This window comes from Eriocheir sinensis, chromosome 2, assembly GCF_024679095.1.
Source record: "Eriocheir sinensis breed Jianghai 21 chromosome 2, ASM2467909v1, whole genome shotgun sequence".
Classification (NCBI taxonomy): domain Eukaryota; kingdom Metazoa; phylum Arthropoda; class Malacostraca; order Decapoda; family Varunidae; genus Eriocheir; species Eriocheir sinensis.
Genome location: NC_066510.1, coordinates 14,067,731 through 14,084,369, shown reverse-complemented (window position 1 = coordinate 14,084,369; position 16,639 = coordinate 14,067,731). Strand labels below are relative to the sequence as shown.

The 16,639-nt window shown below is 40.1% G+C and overlaps 1 protein-coding gene across 2 annotated transcripts in view; it reads right to left on the bottom strand.

Annotated features, from left to right (window-relative positions):
- Positions 1–655: 655 nt before the first annotated feature.
- Positions 656–16,639, bottom strand: part of LOC126999797 (protein tweety-2-like) — a 39,326-nt gene continuing 23,342 nt past the window's right edge. Inside the window, exons 8-12 of one of the 2 annotated variants that reach the window (XM_050862747.1) lie at positions 15,311–15,529; positions 14,696–14,835; positions 14,052–14,153; positions 13,761–13,910; positions 656–10,464 (exon numbers count right to left, since the gene is read on the bottom strand). In XM_050862747.1, the coding sequence (XP_050718704.1) occupies positions 10,251–10,464; positions 13,761–13,910; positions 14,052–14,153; positions 14,696–14,835; positions 15,311–15,529 (825 nt within the window). In that variant the 3' untranslated portion in view covers positions 656–10,250. The remainder of the gene's footprint in view (positions 10,465–13,760; positions 13,911–14,051; positions 14,154–14,695; positions 14,836–15,310; positions 15,530–16,639) is intronic. The other variant, XM_050862758.1, reaches the window with a different exon arrangement.

Genomic DNA, 16,639 nt, shown 5'->3' with positions numbered 1-16,639 from the left:
ACGGTACGGTACCAGTACCAGACTGTTCGGTACCGGTACCAATACTAGCCAGTCGCTCATGGTGTCCCTCATATCTTCCTCACACGAGTGAGGCTGAGATTGAGTGCCTGAGTGGATATCTCGGTGATATGGATATTCTCTCTCTCTCTCTCTCTCTCTCTCTCTCTCTCTCTCTCTCTCTCTCTCTCTCTCTCCACTGAATGAATATTTATTTTTCGATAGAAACCTACCTCTTGTTTGATTTACATTGTTTTTGATTTACGCGACCTCTTCAAGGACACAATACTCACGTAAATCTAGAGTTACCTGTAATAATAATAATAATAATAATAATAATAATAATAATAATAATAATAATAATAATAATAATAACAATAATCATAATAATAATAATAATAATAATAATAATAATAATAATAATAATAATAATAATAATAATAATAATAATAATAATAATAATAAAATAATAATAATGATAATATTCAATAGTAATAACAATAATGCCAATGATAATAATGCAGTCACTCCAAGATTTAGTTCTACAGTTCAACTAAATGCCTGCAATCCTACAGTTCACTTAACGTCCTAAAATCCTACACAGTCTCCACAAAACCAGACGACATTACAAATTGGCGGATAGACAAAATCTTCATCATACAGTAATATGTCTTTATTTTCTAATGAATTTAATTATAAAACATTTGGAAACACACTATGTAAATTGCACATTGAGCTTTATACATTGTGTTTGCTGTTGAGAAATAATGGAATGTTTGCCTCAAGGTGTGAACAAAACACTTTAGCTTGGGCCAACACTTGGAGGGTGACTGGCGGCTGCCCCGACCTCCAACCAACACAACAAAAGTCCTGACAAGGTGCAGTTCAGGAAGTTGTCAGTCATCTGTGGTCATCAGTGAGTCACCACACAAACCAGGGATACTTCTGATCACAGGGTTGAGCTGGCACACCACTGATGCTCCAAAGGGAGGTGTTGGACAGCCTGGCGTTGATACTGTAAGCTGGGCCGCCACACCAATAATGCTCCAAGGAAAGGTGTTCATCAGTGGTTTACAGCATTTCACCACTGCCATGCTGATACACTCATCAATGTTCCAAGGACAGGTGTTAACAGTCACCAGTGAGTCCTGTGTCACCACACCACTGATGCTCCAAAGGAAAGTTTTAATCATCATGTATCCAGATCCAGATTTAGCAGAATGTCAGTTCAGTTGTGTCAACACACCACTGCTGCTTTAAGGACAGATGTTGATGGTTACCAGCAAGGCACCACGCACACCACACCAAGGCCTGCCTTGTGCCAACACACCTCAAAAAAAGGTGTTAATTAATGGTCACCAATGCACCACCACAGCTGTGCAGACATCTGTGCCATCAATGTACAAAGAAAGGCTTTGTATGAATCGACAGTTTTCAAGTCCTCGTCTTAACATAATTGTGACTTCATCCAACCCTGCCAAAATTTGTTAATGTCCTTATCGTAAACGTTTTCTACACAACCAAAATTTTTAAAAATTAAAAAATGAAATAAATAATTGGATCTTCGACTCGTACAAGACAGAAATGTAATCATACACTGTAGAACAGGGCTACTCAATTATTATGAGTAAGGGTCCAGTTAGACAAGTTCAAATGTATGCAGAGGTCCAGATAAATACTGTAGCTGGACCCAAAGCTCCAGGAGGAGAAAAATGTAATTAATGTAACATTAGGGTCTTGGCGATAGATTCTTGTAAGTGAATTTCCTTGACTGACTGTAGGGCCTACAGTCAGCTGAGGAAATTCACCTGCAAGAATTCATCGCCTGGACCTTCATGTTATTTAATTACATTTTTCTCCTCCTGGAGCCTGGGGTCCTGCTACAATATTCAGAAGTCTGGATTCAGACCGAGGGCCACCAGTTGAGTAGCCCTGCTGTAGAAGCTTGATTTAGTAAATTAATGCAGCCAAGCACCAGTTCACAAAATTTAATTTTCCGCTAAATCGAGAGAATGCTTTTTCCGGCCCCCACAGCCCCCTAACACTTTGCCTACTGTGTTGTTGTATGTTATCTTACACTGAAAATAGGGATCATCCAGTAACATATCAACTGCACAGTACAGCACTTAGTACAGAATTCATGTGTAAAACACACCTAAAAGCACTAAAAACGCTAAAGTGTGAGGGAGTCCTGGTGGCGGCAAACGACAACAGACTGACACTCCACATGGAGCCCGGCGGCGACGGCGGCAATTTGCAGAAATGCTCTCAATTTAGTGGAATTTTTCCACTAACTTACATGGCAAGAGGGGAATAAAATTATCCCACCAAGTAGTATTCCACTAAATCAAGCTTTTACAGCATATGTATGTATATATATATATATATATATATATATATATATATATATATATATATATATATATATATATATATATATATATATATATATATATATATATATATATATATATTGTGTGTGCATGTGTGTGTGTGTTGTGGAGGCAGAGACAGACATACAGAGTCAGTAAGGTACACACCATGCATGGCTCAGCCTCAGTCTCCATTCCTGGCTTGCCTCAGCCCCTGACAAGACTCAAGACTCTAGTGGACTAAAAATGTACATGTTTTGACTGGCACCTGTCTCATACTCTTTAGCTACGCAGGACCTGGAAGTAAAATCTTTCTTGGCAAACACAAGTTGATGTGACTCAAAATTTAAACCCTAAAGTCTGCCTTAATTTTTCAGGCAGGAATGCAATTCATAAAGCATATCAGTACAGATCTTTGCTGCTAGTTTGGAATTCTTAAAGGAAGTTTTGTCCTACATTACAATACATCAAGAACATGAGAAAACATCAAAGAAAAGAAGATATTCCAACATTGAGCATGACATGATCTCACCTTGCATTGAACAAATTAATTAATAATGCCTTTGGCACTGTGGGAAATAAACCTGATTATCAGACTTTACTTGCAGCGAGGCTCTTCAGAACAATACTGAAGATCATATGTTTTTGACGACTAATCACAGAGTATGTATTCTAATTCACACATATCATTCCAATCAGTGACCAAACATATCACAAAGAAAAACTTTACTATGGAAAACTGAGCTGAGACACATAGACAGAACTGGACTCCTATCAAATGAAGATTAATTAACATTCTTCCCTTCACTAATAGTCCATCAAGATGCTTAACTCACTAGGCATTGTTTTTGTAATTTCTTTTCTTCTTTTGATTCTTCTCCTTACATTAGTGTCAATGTCTCTTTTTTATATCCCTGTCTGCACATTGAGGGGACTATGTATGGGTCTTTATCAACTTTTTATTTTATTTTGATGCCCTTTCATGGATCTCAATAATAATAATAATAATAATAATAATAATAATAATAATAATAATAATAATAATAATAATAATAATAATAATAATAATAATAATAATAATACTGTAATAATAATGATAATAATGTGCTACAACTCCATTTTCCAGAGTATGTAATTGTTCTTTTCCTGATGCGAGTACTGACTGGAATGGCGCGTACAAATTGGTGTTGTGCATATGCTTTTATTGGCCTCCGAGTGCAATGTTAAATTACTGGACGTCATCATGTTTTGGCCCCCCAGAGAGTGAAGGCCAAACTGAAATTTAAAGGATTCTACAAGGCATCACCACTCCACACCACTCCACTCATCACTTACCCTGCCAGTCATCACCACTCATCACCTCCACTGCCAGTCATCACCACTCATCACCTCCCCTGCCAGTCATCACCACTCATCATCTCCCTTGCCAGTCATCACCCCTCCACTCACCACTACCTCACCACAATTAGCACTGCCAAAGGTCTAGTCCCTATGCACCACCCCCTTCTTGGGCTTTTCATTGGTTGGTTACACTTCTTGCTCCCCTCTGATATAGCAGATTTCCTCAACCATGAAATCGTTTAATTTTAAGGCCATTAATACATTCTCTCGAAGCCTTTGAGCTGCTTCCTTTACTGAAGAATAAACGAGGGGGGAATATCAAGACACAGTTGGAACTCAATTTGATCACTGTCTTTTGCCTTCTTTGACATGGACCAGCATGTTGCAGGCAATGTTGCAATTTAGTCTTGCTTGAACTGTTCCTGAACCAATGAGAGCAAGTGATGATGAGGTTGATGATGAGGTTAATGGTGAGGTAAGTGAGCCCCGTTACTCTGGATCAAGGACAAGGGAGGCGGCGGTGCTCAGGGGCTGACTATTGGCTGCCGGTGACCACGGCTCGGCCTCTTCACGGATAGGTCTCTCCCACACACTAGAGTTTACTTACAGCTTTTCTTTCCTTCTTTCTAACTCTATTCATATGCGAGAATGTTTTCCTTTGGTTCAAATACTCAACATATATATAAATTAATCCATATTTGGTCAGGATTCTGGAGTACACAATCTACAGCAAAATTGGGAGGACTCAGCCACAAGAAAGTTAGTTAAGATAAATTAAAATGGTTATGTTTGTATGTACCAGAAAATTCTATGTATACAGACATCACTCTAAGCTTCTATCATGTCACATCTTGACTTGTATTTATTTAATGCAAGAAAGCTACTCAACAAAACTATCCTTGCTACAGAAAAGATCAAATTGACAAAGAAAAGAACTGTAATTTTTTCATGCTGTTACGCCTCTTGTGGCTTCCGTCCGTGACATGCAGAGCGAAAGGGAAACATGGGAACAAACATATAACGATTATCATAGGCATGACTTCAACTACGACACTGACTACTAATGGTATTACGTACATACAACAAAGTATCCTGGCCATTCACAAACTTTCAAGCATTCAATCATTTACATGAAATATATATATACTTTCAGGCTGACTCCTGCTTAAGTAAGTAGGTGTGTATAAAAAAAATACTAAATATATACATTTCTTTATCTAGAAAGGGATTGACTGAGTCATTACGTGTCCCCCTGAAGATGTGCGTGGGCTGTGTGCACCAAGTCATGTGCACCACTCCAGCCAGCACTCAAAGTAGGGGAAATAAATTAATATACTCTGGAAAGTTGAGCTCAAGTACATAAGACAAATTGACTACTTTCAAAATAAAGATGGACAGCCATACTTTACTGAGACCATTTCCTTTTCATACCTCAGCTCAGTGTTCCAAAGTAGAAGCTTCTCCTGCCATGAGTCCTGCCTGGAAGGGAGCATCTGGCCTGGCAAACAAACATTCATCACTGCAGGATGTCTTCACACACTCACGGCATTCCCTCGTCTCAGCATTTTTTCAGGGTGACTTTTTCCGCTCCTTGGCGCTCATGACTAATGCAGACTAGATGCCAACAGAGCAGCACCTCCATTAAACCTTTCTGTATCTTGCCCACAAGTTGTAGCTCAGCATTGGATGTTTCCAGTTTTTCTCTCTTCCTCAGTGTGAAGGACAGTTCACAAACACAACCCTGTTACAGCTCAGTACATGCCTTGTTTCTTTGCTTGTTACATTATTAGTCTATGTAATACTGTCTGTCAATGTGGACACTAGGAAGTTATTTACAGTTTCAGTTTCACAATACAAAACTACAATGCTTCAATTTTCCACCTGGGATACAAAGTTCGTATATACAACCACTTCCCCTCGCAAAGGTAATGTACAGAGTGGGCGCCACACACACGAGGCGCCGAAATCATAAATGCCACAAAGCAACCCATAAAACGTTTAGCTGAGGGTCGAGTTACATCATCTTGCAGGCTTGTTGAAAATCTCAATATCCTTTTTATTCTATGAATATTGGAATCCCCACTGGCCTTGAACAAACTGCAAACTAAATGCTGCAGAAGATAGAGGCTATGCCCACAAGTCTGTCTGCACCATTCCACTTAGTACTAAGATCAGGATAAAAAATATTCTGCAATATTGAGCTGAACTATGAAAATGAATGCAATTGTCAAAGCAAAGAATATTCACCAATCTATATTCTGGCTATAAATCACTGTCATGCCTCAGCTCAATTTTCAAGCTGTTTTTCTGCTCTATGAACATCTTTATACATACTGGGGTACAAATCTGCCTTTTTAGCCATCTTTTATGGCTATATTTAGCGAGGCCTTTTCTAGGAGGTTGAAATTTTTCACAATCCAAAGTATCATAGCCTTGGAGAGGGTGACCTTTACAAGGGATTGTGTAATGCCTTGGGCACAGATAAGGACATTGAGGCCAGACTTTCAAGAGCTGAGGAATGGAGTGCTTCATGGCTTGAGGCCTTCAGGGTCCCTAGAATCTTGAACCATTACAATGAAATCTGGCATGAGTGTATACAGTAACTGGAATGATACATATGAATTGGTGACCATACCTTATGTTTGAAAACACTAAGACTACATGAATGCTTTGGCCGAAGATTTGATTCATTGAATTGGATCTGATGTGCAATGCTGCCTGCGAACGTGTTAGGACTCAGTCATAAGTCACATCCTACACATTCACTGTCTGGAACCAAACTGCTGCCAGGAGCCTGACTGGCTGCTCCAAGCACACAAGCCTTTGGGAACACCTGGTTCAGGAATAAGTTGTCACTAGTCTCCACTGTACATGACTAACTAGGCTGCCAACTAATTCCACTTCTATACTCAACACATATGACTAGATTAATTTCATACTGAAACAAGTTAACAGTTATTAAGATACAACTCAAATAGTCTATGGCACTTAGTTAAATAATTTGAGCTTTTTGATAGAATAATCTCTAAGATTCCTTTCACCATTATGAAAACAATAATAATAATAATAATAATAATAATAATAATAATAATAATAATAATAATAATAATAATAATAATAATAATAATAATAATAATAATAATAATAATAATAATGATCTTAAAATTATTTATTTACATTAGAAAGAATGGTTTTAATTTAGTGATCACTAAATAATTTGAGCTTTTGATGCAAGACTAAACCCCAACATTTCTTCCAGCATAATAATCGTATCCTTAATTAACTATGTACAGCATAACCAATGAAAAAATTTAGCTGAGGAAGTCTGTCAACCACATATATTACCTACAAATATTCACTGAATGCTCACTAACATTTGTGTCTAAATTAATGTTGTAGGACATCCGCCACTGCCACATACACTTGATAAAGAAAAGTATCAGGCCAGTGGTGTTCCAGGGTTGACAATTGGTCAGTGCACCTTTAGGGGTCCCAGGAGTGTTGGTATGCCTATCTGCCTGCCTGTTAAGGGCAAATGAGGAAAGGGAGACAGCAGATAATAAAATATTCACCATCGTCATGAATGCAAGACTATCAATGTCTTACTATCTTAAGTGTTGGGAGCTTTTGCTAGTGAGGGACATAAACCAATAGTTTTGTTTATCATGTGTACATTACTGCCAAGCAATGTTAAAAAGAATGTTGTGAGTGACAAAAACGCAAAGCAATGGACAACTTAAGAGTACCAAGCCTTCACAAATAGATATCAGTCCGCGTGATGGCAAGTCAAGTGTGGCTGAAGGAATTAACATACTCCACGGGGTGTACGTCCATCCTCCATGGCTATGAACAATAAAAACTTAGAATATCAACCCTTTAACAATAGAGGAGAGAGGGGAGCATCAAGACACCACTCTGACCTTGACTCATAGGGTAGCTGTTTTTGGCATCTTCTATATTCTTGTGTAGGAACAGTGATTGGCAGGCAGGCCTTTCCTCTTAAGAGTGCATACTGCCCTTAGCCTGCCCTCCTTGACGTAAAAATATAATGATATCGGGATAAGTAAATGCCAGTGAGTACAATGGTGTCATGTCACAAAAAGAATAAATTTACTCCACCTTGTGCACATCCATCCATCCAACTGTGCTTAGTGACACCAGACAACTTAGATTATCAACCCTTGAATAACAGAGGAGAGAGGAGGGGAGGACCATGACATGACTCCAATCCAACTGATCACTCTCCTTCATCTGTCTTTGTGCATTCTGTTTAAAAGAGCAGCGTGTTGTGAGAATTTCCTCTCAATATTGAGCCTTGTGCTTGGCCTGCCTCCCTTGCCCTAACAAAGCCATTTCATCACCTTTATAAACTAATTGCCTAAGTCATTTCTTCTATTTTTCAAAATAAACTTTCATTTTCCAGTCAATTTGTGATAGACTGAAAGGTTAAGGCAACTATTAGAACACACACCCAAAAATGGTAAAGGCAGTTATACCAAAAGGTGTACCATCACACGATGAAAAATAATTTAGCCAATAATCTGAAAATGGCCCCAAAATGACTTAAGACAGTTTGTTTGCAAGGGTGGCAATAGATAGCAGTCAGTGCAGTGGCAAGTTCAACGTTACAAAAAGGATGAACACACTCCACTGTGCTTAGACACCATAGAGAAATGAATGTAATACAAGTGAACTGCCTTGATACAGGTATACCACCTTCATGTACAGCTCTCTGTATGAAATATAGATGAGATTCATTAATAGTATAAATATTGTGCCTATTATATATAAATGCTTTGCCCTTGGTCTGACTCCTTTAATGAGGGGAAAAGAATATGGTCACTAAGCAACTGCAAAACCTAGTGGAGTCCTAATAGTACTTCTGTTTTTCTTCACAAGAGCATTAGTTATTCCTGTGCCTCCAGGGACATGGCTGCTTCAGGGCTATGGTGTAAAATACAATGGTGGTGGTAGCGCACAGAGGATGGCTGCCATTCTGTATGCACCATTCCAGCTAGTATTCATTCACGTCAGGGGGAAAACACTCTGGATTACTGAGCTATGGCATAAACTAAACTGTTGACAAAACAGTGTACCATACTTGATTTTTACACAATCTCATTTTTATATGTACACACACATTTCCAGAGCAGTTTTGTTTTCCTGGATGGTGTGTGCAGACTGGAAAACATACTCAGTGGCTTGTTATTTACACAATGGTGAAAGGATTAAGTATGAACACTTTGGAGTAGCAACAAAAGCAAACCATAACATATTCTTCACTGTAATGATAATCTCCAAGCATTTGCAGTCACCTAAAATTTAACGTGAAGGTGATGGTGAACAACACAATAAAATATTAAGTATAACAAAGAATATCCTTGTATACACCCAACACATTTTAGCTCATTGGTATAATAAATTGTGTGAAAGAAATGTGTATGAAAATGCAAACACTTCATAATGTTTGCGCAGAAAAAAACACCTGTGACCACATACACATAAATCATCTTTCCTTAATAATAGTTGCAAATAATGTCAAGGGTTGGAAGTAATTGTTTGAGGTTGCATTACAAGTTGTGCCAACATGACCAAGTTCCCAAACAGTTGGTCCCAAAGTGCTCAATAAATAATAACATTTATTAAACAAAACAATATCTATGGAGTATGTACAAACATGAAGAGGAAAAAGGTTTAATACAGTCTGTCAACTGGTCAAACAATAAAGACACTGGCAGATTTACCTCTACAGTGCACCATGGCAACAAATATTGACGTGGTTTATGTTACTTCTTAGAAAAGAAACAACAAAGAAAAATACAGTAGAATATTACTTTTCCATCCCTCCAGATGTGCAGGCTGACTATTCCATATCATTACTGAAGCATTGCAATGATGGAGAGATAAAATGCTTCTTATCATTTATTTCATCAAAGTGAGCTAAGAATTTTTCTTTCCAAACTCTTCGAAATCATGTAATAACTGATTATTCAATACATTCCACTGTATGTCCAGGCAAAGCAACACTGATAGCATGAGTGTTACCATGGGAAGGATTTGAACGTCCAGGCATACAAAATGTTAATAATGGGAAGCATGCAGCAAAATGATCATAGGTGGACACAAATTACACTGACATGAAATTTTTTCAAAGATGAGTGAGTGATGGCGAGGAAAGACACCAAACAACAACACTACAGCGACACTGGAATTGGAATAACAAATGGCAATAGCATGTTTCATCCAAGAAGCAGTTCCCCTCACAGCTGTGGTCAGCCTGCAGACGATACTGTCCTTGTTGCTGCCTCAGAACAGCTTGAGTGGTACAGAGACACTAACTGCTCCATAGATGACATGGCCAGACATCTCCGGTACAAAATAAACCATACACTTGTACTTCACCACATGCTGACACTGAACAATCTACAAACAGCATTATTAGAACTGTTTAATGTTTTCTGCATGTTAGGAGAACCAACCAAGGGACACTACAAAACACTGTGAGGAGAACCATGCAGTTAGCGGGGTGCCCAGCGTCCTTTAGTAGAAGTCAGATGATTCGAGAGTCTTGCACTGCTTGGAGAGGGTGGCGTACTGGCCATGGTTGGGGCCCAGAGAGTGACTATGAGAATGGTGGTGGTGGTTGTGGTGGTGGTGGTTGTCCCCTCTGCCCATTGTACTTACTGTGGTGGGGGCGGACCCACTGCCTCCTCCCATACTTCCCATCCCGTCACTATGGTAGAGCCGACCATTTCTGCAATGTTGGTTAGCAGACATGGCATTGCTATACAACATATGAGTGGCTATGTCTATTCATTCAAAATGCATCATCATCACCCACCGTGTCTGGCAGGCTAGGCAGAGACAGGCAGAGGACACAGACACGTGGCAACAGCTATAACTATCTTACCCGTTCACAGCAACATTTGGGAACACTTCCACAGCTCAACACAGCGGCTACACAAATGCACAAACCAAGCCACTCTCTGAGCCAGTTTGGTTTCTTACAAAAGAGCCAAAGACTCTACAAAAGACTCTTGTATTGTGTGGCTAGGGAGATGATAAGCTTGGAGTATTGCACAAGAAAGGCTGCAGTCTGAGGTGCTTTGCAAAAGACCAAGCAAGCCAGGAGAGTTGTTTGGCTGGGACACTTGTAAGGCCACTGGGCTGAACTATATAAGTGGCCCTTTGTATCTTGTTATTGTGATATATAAAAGGAAAATATGTTTGTGGCATAAAAATAAATATATTATGCTCTCCTCAAAGTTCAATAAGGCACAAATATATGCCTATGTTTGCTGCTCTATTGCTCTGTATGTAATACTAGATTGTCCAGAAACACTTACAAACAAATTTGATTATAAGAGCAATAATCACTGGATAGCATAATCAACCTGCAGTAAACAACAAGAACAACGTTCCTTCAGATAGCGTGTACATCAACATACTATCCAAAGAGGTCATTACCAGCTGAGAAGTTGTGAGAACATGACTTTGTATAAGCTCCAGATTGTCCTAGAGTGAGTCCTTCAATAAAAGGGCAGCACAGCAACACATGATCAGAGGCATTCCACGTTTGCAAAGAACATGAAGCTGATGAAATAATAGTGTGGAGGTTCTGATCAACGTGACTTTATATAAGCAAGAGATACGGTGGCTTACAGTGATCATTTAGTAAGAAGGAAGTACAGCAAAACATGAGCAGAAGAAAAATAAATTGAGAACATGGGGTATGAAGGTTTTGATAAACATGACTTTATATATGCAAGGATTATTTGACAGTGATTGTTATATGAGAAGGCAGCACAGCAAAACATCCTGAGAAGCATTCCATGTTTACGAAGAACAGTGAATTGATAAAATCTCTGGGGGAAATTTTCATCAACATGGTTTGATATAAGCTAGAAATGTCTTATAGGGAAAACCATCATAAGAAGCATTCCATGTTTACGAAGAGGTTCATAAAATGAGGTGTGAAAATTTTGATACTGAGTTCTTGTGACTCTGACAAGTAGGCAGTAAAGGGAACACAACATGCAGGGGTTTTAGAGTGACCAAAGCATGTGGTGGGGTGGATCATGTGCATTCCAGGACACAGATTACTTTAGTACATATATTCCCTTGCATTAGTATCAGACAAGTGGAAACTTACGCAGAGAATCCACCGAGGTTTGCGGAGTGGGAGAGGGAAAATTAAATAATCAATAGTATTTTCAGGTGATGTTTCATGGGAGAAATTAAATATTAAATAGTCACAGTATTTCCAAATGCTATTTCATGGGAGAAATCAAATGTTAAATTATAGTATTTTCAAATGATGTTTCATGGATGAAATTAATAGTCAAATAATTCAACAGTATTTTCAGGTGATGTTTCGTGCGTGAAATAAGAATGAAAAAGTCAATGGCATTTTTTCAGTCTGGCAAAGTCAAGCTTTACGTAGTCAATGATAATTTCAAGTGATGGCTCTCAGGTGAAATAAAAATCACTAATAACTGGGCAAATAAACACTTCCAAAGGATAGTTAGTTATGTTCAAAAAGTAATTAGTAAAGGGGACAAACCTTTTACCCAAGTTAGGAAGGGTCACAAGGCAATTTGTGCTACAGGCATAAAGTTCCTCTCATTAATGTTTCTTTTGCTGTAGTTTTGTAGTAATCTGTCCAGATGATTAGTGTCTTTTGAATCAAAGTCTGCTCCAGCAATTGACAAAACCAATACTCATATTATGGCAACAGCTTCAGTCATGTTGTTCTTCTGAGAATAACACATTCTCTTCATCATATGAGGTGTTTAGTGCAAAAGGGGCGACCAAACCAATTAACTTAGTATTTTGTTTTTGGTTGCATCTGGCAGGCGAATTGCTGCATTGTGTGGAAAGGCAAGATAAGGATAAAGCAACCTTAAAGCGACACAGTTGCGTGAATTTTCTGTCAAACTTGGTTGGTGTGGGGCGTGTGTGTAAAGTCTGGGAGTCACTTTAAAGCACAATATGCTCAAAACTATAAAAATGGCACGTCCCCCCTTTTACACTATGCACCTCAAATATTTTCTCTTGCAGGGAAAAAGGGTCCAATCAATAATTTTTTCTTCAGCAACATGTTCTTATAGGTGAGGCAAAGTTGGGGATTATGCTAAGCTGCCTATGGTTGCTATAACTGAATGATGATTATTGAAAAGTTGCCAACAACACTGCCCTCCACACTATCATAAGAAACAAGTTAGAGGTTAAACAAAAATGCGGTCATATGGTGACCATTGTTTCCTATAGAACTGATGGAATTGCCTACACTACTCAAGCATAAAAAAATATTACTGGAATATTGAATTGAAGTATAAAGATGAACTATTGACAAATTTAAAATTATTTACCAATCTTTATTCTGACAAGAGTTAATTTTTATAAAAGGTAAAGGTAAATTTGAGAGCATACACTATCTCTGCATGTGACGGCAGTGCTCATCTCTGACCTGTTGTCCCTTTAAGCCTGCGGTGAAAGAGAACCCTTTAACCCAACAGTGTTGACAGTTGACTTTCCCCAGATTTCCTCAGGTACCCATCTACTGACCATCCCAAAAGAAAGGATGAACAGTTGGGTGGTCTGCATGCCAACTGCCCAGGCCAGGATTCGAACCCAGGCCCTCAAATTTGTAGTCAAGGATGCTAACCACTGCACTGGGGAGGAACCTTCAACAATCTTCCGAAGTACTTCAGTTCCTAATATATTAATATTAATTGGAAAGACATGCACAAACTGATGAACATACCATCTCCACAATGTTAAGTAAAGCAGTTTTAGGCCATGTTAGGTGGTCACAAGGCCGCAACTCATCTTCACAAGACACAGGACACGTGACAGAAGCTGTTGCTGGTGTAATTCTAGTTTGGCTTGAGTAGCACTTGTGGCTTGGTGATTCTAAAAGGCATAACTTCCAGCATTTTTTCCTTACACAAGTCACAAGTGCTAATTGAAATGCATACATATTACAACATACGGCCTAGCTGCAAACCTTTGTGTGGTGACAAGATGACTGGGACTAACGGTACTCACAAGGTTCCCGGGAAGGGCGGCGTCTGGGGCGGCGTGTGGGAGTGGCGCGGCCTGGAGTACCCCGGACCCCCTAGGGAGGTGAGGGTCCCTCCCCTTGACCCTCGACCCGGCAAAAATGGGTCACGCTCTTCGCAGGACCCAGGTTCAGCTCTGGGTGAACAAACACATGAACCAATATTTCCAGGCTCAGTTCTGCTGTACAAACAATATGTCCACTAATGAAGTTGATTTCCATTCACTGATAATATAATTAATTCTACTTGGAGTATGTTACAAGTAATAGTTTCTTACTTGTGGTTGAGGTAGATCCAGGTGTGGGAGGTGAACCAGACCAGGATGGTGAAGAGGAGGCCACTGCCAGCAGCCGACAATAACAGGTACACCACACCAGACCTGAGGAGACAAGAACAAGGCCACTCCTCTAGGCATCAGGAGTTACAGGGATACATAGTTAATATTCATGTAAGAGACAAGGACACTACTCTAGGCACCATTGGTTACAGGGTTGTCACTGTTACATTCATGTAAGAGACAAGGACAAGGCCACTCCCTAGGCATCAGGGGTTACAGGGCTGTCACTGTTTATGTTTATGTGAAAATCTGATTTATTAATTAATTAATTTATTTATTATTATCATTTTTAAAGTTAAGTAGCCCTTGGGAGTCACTTTGGTTAGAGGAGACTGACTTTAACACAAGTGCATAGGAATGACTCCTGCTCTCCACAGGGGATGTCTACTGAACCACCACCCTGGTCAGTGAGGCAAAAACTGTCAACAGACAAATTCTAACCCAAAGCCCACTATATTTACTGCCCAAGATATTCCCATTACCCATAGTAAATTGATTTTAAGGCACAGTCACATACTACAGTGGGTAAAGAAAGAATGATTGAGTTTGGCCTCCCCAGTTGCCAGGGTCAGCCTGGTGCTTACATTGCCTGGTCACAGGTGGCACTCAGGGCCGTGTGGTAGTGGTGGTGCAACTTGTGGCACTCCAGCAGGGCCGCCACCCTCCCCAGGCTGCGCTGAGACTGGTTCACAAACGCACTTATGTGATCCAACCGAGGGTGAATCTGCCAAAAAATGTGACCACTCAGCGGGGAAATTCCCGGCTCTGGGGAACAACCTCGAGTGAGCTTGGTGAAAGTTTTTGGCTGGGTGGAAAAGCTCATGAAAATATCATTGTGAATGACAAAGATCCTTTTGAACTTCAGCCATTTCATACTTGTGTTTGTCCCAAATCTGAAATGTTAAGTGTATAGTATTTTGATTCAATATATATCTTACAATGAAAAATAATGTTTTATGTTCAGCTATAAATGGTGATAAGCAGGTTACTACGGGTTACTTGAGTAATCAAAGCTTACTGCAGTAACCTGAGACTCAGCCATTATGAGTCAGCAGTGTCTGAGCAGAACTGTTGTCAGGAGTGACAGGAGAGACATTCTGTGCTTCTCTGCCACTGAACTATAACTAAATGCTCCTCGGCGGCTGGGAATAATCAGTGTACTACTTTCAAAACAGTTTCCAGCCCCTCAAGACACTTACAAGTTTGGACTCATAGTGAGCTTCGGCGATGCGGGTGACTCTGCTGAGGGACGTGAGTACAATGTTGGCGGCCTGCTGGGCGTGGGTCAGGTAGCGGGTGAAGGGTGAGGCCTGGGTGGGGTCGCAGCGGAGGTAGTAGGAGGGCACCTTCTCAGAAACCAGCTTGCCAAGTTGCTCCTCCAGGAAGGGGTTTGGGTCCATGCACCAGTCTGATAGTGCCTAGAAAATATAAAAAAGGCTGTCATTACATTACTGATCACCATATTTGGCAAGACCAGCCACAAACAAGACTTGGAGTGGACATGCGTGGACTGTAGTCGCAGCGCCCAAGTCTGAGGTGTGCATTATTGTACTCAATCTGCTGTCTCACAGCATGTCTGATTTTGTGGATAATATGTGAGAGCCTACACACAGGAAACAGTCAACAGTAGCAATAATATGCTGGCAACAAATTTTTTTTTTTTTTTTTTTTTTTTTTTTTTTACAACAAAGGAGGCAGCTCAAGGGCACACAAAAAAAGAAAACTATAATAAAAAAAAAGCCCGCTACTCGCTGCTCCTAAAAAAGAAACAAAAGAGGTGGCCAAAAGCAAGATCAGATACGGGAGGAGAGATGTCCTGATACCCTCCTCTTGAAAGAGTTCAAGTCGTAGGCAGGAGGAAATACAGATGAAGGAAGATTGTTCCAGAGTTTACCAGCGTGAGGGATGAAAGAGTGAAGATGCTGGTTAACTCTTGCATAAGGGGTTTGGACAGTATAGGGATGAGCATGAGTAGAAAGTCGAGTGCAGCGGGGCCGCGGGAGGGGGGGAGGCATGCAGTTAGCAAGTTCAGAAGAGCAGTCAGCGTGGAAATATCGATAGAAGACAAAAAGAGAGGCAACATTGCGGCGGAATTTAAGAGGTAGAAGACTATCAGTATGAGGAGGAGAGCTGATGAGACGAAGAGCCTTAGCCTCCACTCTGTCCAGAAGAGCTGTGTGAGTGGAGCCCCCCCACACATGAGATGCATACTCCATACAAGGGCAGACAAGACCCCTGTATATGGACAGCAACTGTGCAGGGGAGAAGAACTGGCGGAGACGATACAGAACGCCCAGCCTCAAGAAAGCTGATTTAGTAAGAGATGAGATATGAAGTTTCCAGTTGAGATTTTGAGTTAAGGATAGACCGAGGATGTTTAGTGTTGAGGAAGGTGATAGCTGGGTGTTGTCAAAGAATAGGGGATAGTTGTTTGGAAGATTGTGTCGAGTGGATAGGTGGAGAAACTGTGTTTTTGAGGTGTTGAAGGACACCAGGTTCTTCTTGCCCCAATCGGAAATAATAGTAAG